At 51.3% G+C, this 1,956-nt stretch overlaps 1 protein-coding gene across 2 annotated transcripts in view; it reads left to right on the forward strand.

Moving 5' to 3' along the window:
• Nucleotides 1-787: 787 nt before the first annotated feature.
• FMNL1 (formin like 1) overlaps nt 788-1,956 on the forward strand; it is a 56,215-nt gene continuing 55,046 nt past the window's right edge. For both annotated transcript variants that reach the window (XM_019523542.1, XM_019523541.1), the window contains exon 1: nt 788-874. In XM_019523542.1, coding sequence (XP_019379087.1) covers nt 797-874 — 78 coding nt within the window. In that variant the 5' untranslated portion in view covers nt 788-796. The remainder of the gene's footprint in view (nt 875-1,956) is intronic.

Here is a 1,956-nt window from a genome sequence, read left to right on the forward strand (position 1 = left end):
CAGGGCATGAATAATTGACTGTAAAGTCCCTTGAGATCCCTGGATAAAGTGCTGTAGAAGGAAGTCAAGTTATGCTCAGGCCAAGGTTTATTGGGGCAAAGAGAAAAGGGGGCTGAAATGACACTGAGGCTTGATTGGGCTTTCCTGTCCTTGCCTAAACTGCATAGATACCACTAGCTCTGGACCTAGTTCTTGGAGCCTTTTCCTGTCCCAGCCTGGACCAAGCTTGGTAGAAAACCTGAGTAGGTGGTGGGTCTCCATTTGGTTGCTCTGGTGAGGAATCCTGGAGGGAATGGCTTTGGATCACTACCAGGTGAAATCTTTCACCTGCAGCCAGATGAGTGGATGTTTAGGGTCAATGAGGAATATTGCACAAATTGTCGTTCAAGATCTGGCAGGTCTGATCAGTGATTGGGGAGCGGGGGGTGGGGGAGGGATGGGGGAGACCACCCCAGGGACTTCCTCATCTACCACCAGAGATAAGCGATTCCTTTTCTGGGCGGAAGATTGCCACAGGGGAGCAAGAGCCTGATGCTGCTCATGGGTGGGCATCTGAGCTTTCCCTGTGAGGGCAGGGCTCTGGGTGATGCTGAGGATTTCGCTAGAGGACATCTCCTGGGTACAAGGGAGCAAGCATTGCCTGTGACATTGTCCTGGTTCCACTGGTCCTTAAATGGGCAGACAGATTGGGGCCTAGCCTTCCTCTACGCAGGTGTCCATCTCTGCACGTGCATCTTGTGGGTCTGCAGGGCTGTGACTTCCTCTGACCCTCTCTCTTTCTCCCCTGCAGAATTCCATGAACTTGCCTCCTGACAAGATGAAACTGCTCAGCCAGTACGACAATGAGAAGAAGTGGGAGCTGGTCTGTGACCAGGTGAGTCTGTGTTGTCCCCCACAGGATTGGCTCATTAGGACTTGGGCCCTTCAGGTCCCTCCCCCCTCCAAATGGGCCCTTGCTGTAAAAGTTTAATGCCAGTCATTACCTATGCTAGCACACAGATACGGACACAGGCACAGGCGAACCAGGAGGCCGCCCGGGTGTCCTGGACAGAAAGGAGGCTCGAAAATGGTAATTTTTTCCCCCTTTGTCCAATTATTATTATCATTATCTTTGGCGAAGGGGGGACCAATACTAAAATTTTGCCCTGGGCTGCCAGGAGTCTAGGTATGGTACTGCTAGCACAATAACACCTGCTGCAGGAAATGCACACCCATTCACTTCCCCCCAGCTACTTCCTGCATTGTTCAGGTGCCCAGTTACTGGCTTTCAGTCTGCTGTTTGTTAGCATAACTCCTTACTCAAACTCTAGCCTTTGGGTGTTTTTAGGTGTCCGAAGGGGGAACTAAAGTAGTGACTTCTTTTCCCTCTTCTGATGGCCCTAGGCCTTGCTTACCCACCCAGCCCTGTGCAGTTGTCAGAGGTGCCCTACAGCAGCTATCAGTTATGAAACTCCTCAGACGTGCAGGCTAATCCCAGTGCTTTCTTGATGAGTCATTTATCTCCCCTTCTGTCATCTCAGCAGTGAGACAGTCAGTTCCTCACCAGCCAAAATATTCACTTCATAACTAAGATGGTGTTTTTGGTCTGAGGCCTTTTCTGGGGGACTGACCCAGGCTTTTCTTGGGTGCCTGCAAATCAAACCTGATTCTCTCTGGACGCTGGTTGCTGACACAGCTTTGGGAACAGGGCTGGATTCTAGGCCTGTGCGAAGCAGCTAGTATTCGCTTCGGATTCAGCTGAGTTGGGGGACAGTGATTTGATTTGGTGATTTGAATCAGTGTCCCAATTCGATTTGGCCGAATCTGATTTGGAGATTCGGCTGCTGCTGATTTGGCCGAATCTCCAAATCACACAGGCTCCATCCCCTGCCCGCTCTCAATGGCTGCCCTGCCTGCCCCAGCTTCTGACTCTCTTTTTTTAAAAAGCCCCAGCTCACCAGCTGCTGCCTGGTGGGG

The sequence above is a fragment of the Gavialis gangeticus genome, unplaced genomic scaffold (assembly GCF_001723915.1).
Source record: "Gavialis gangeticus isolate Ggan-Ray unplaced genomic scaffold, GavGan_comp1, whole genome shotgun sequence".
NCBI lineage: Eukaryota > Metazoa > Chordata > Crocodylia > Gavialidae > Gavialis > Gavialis gangeticus.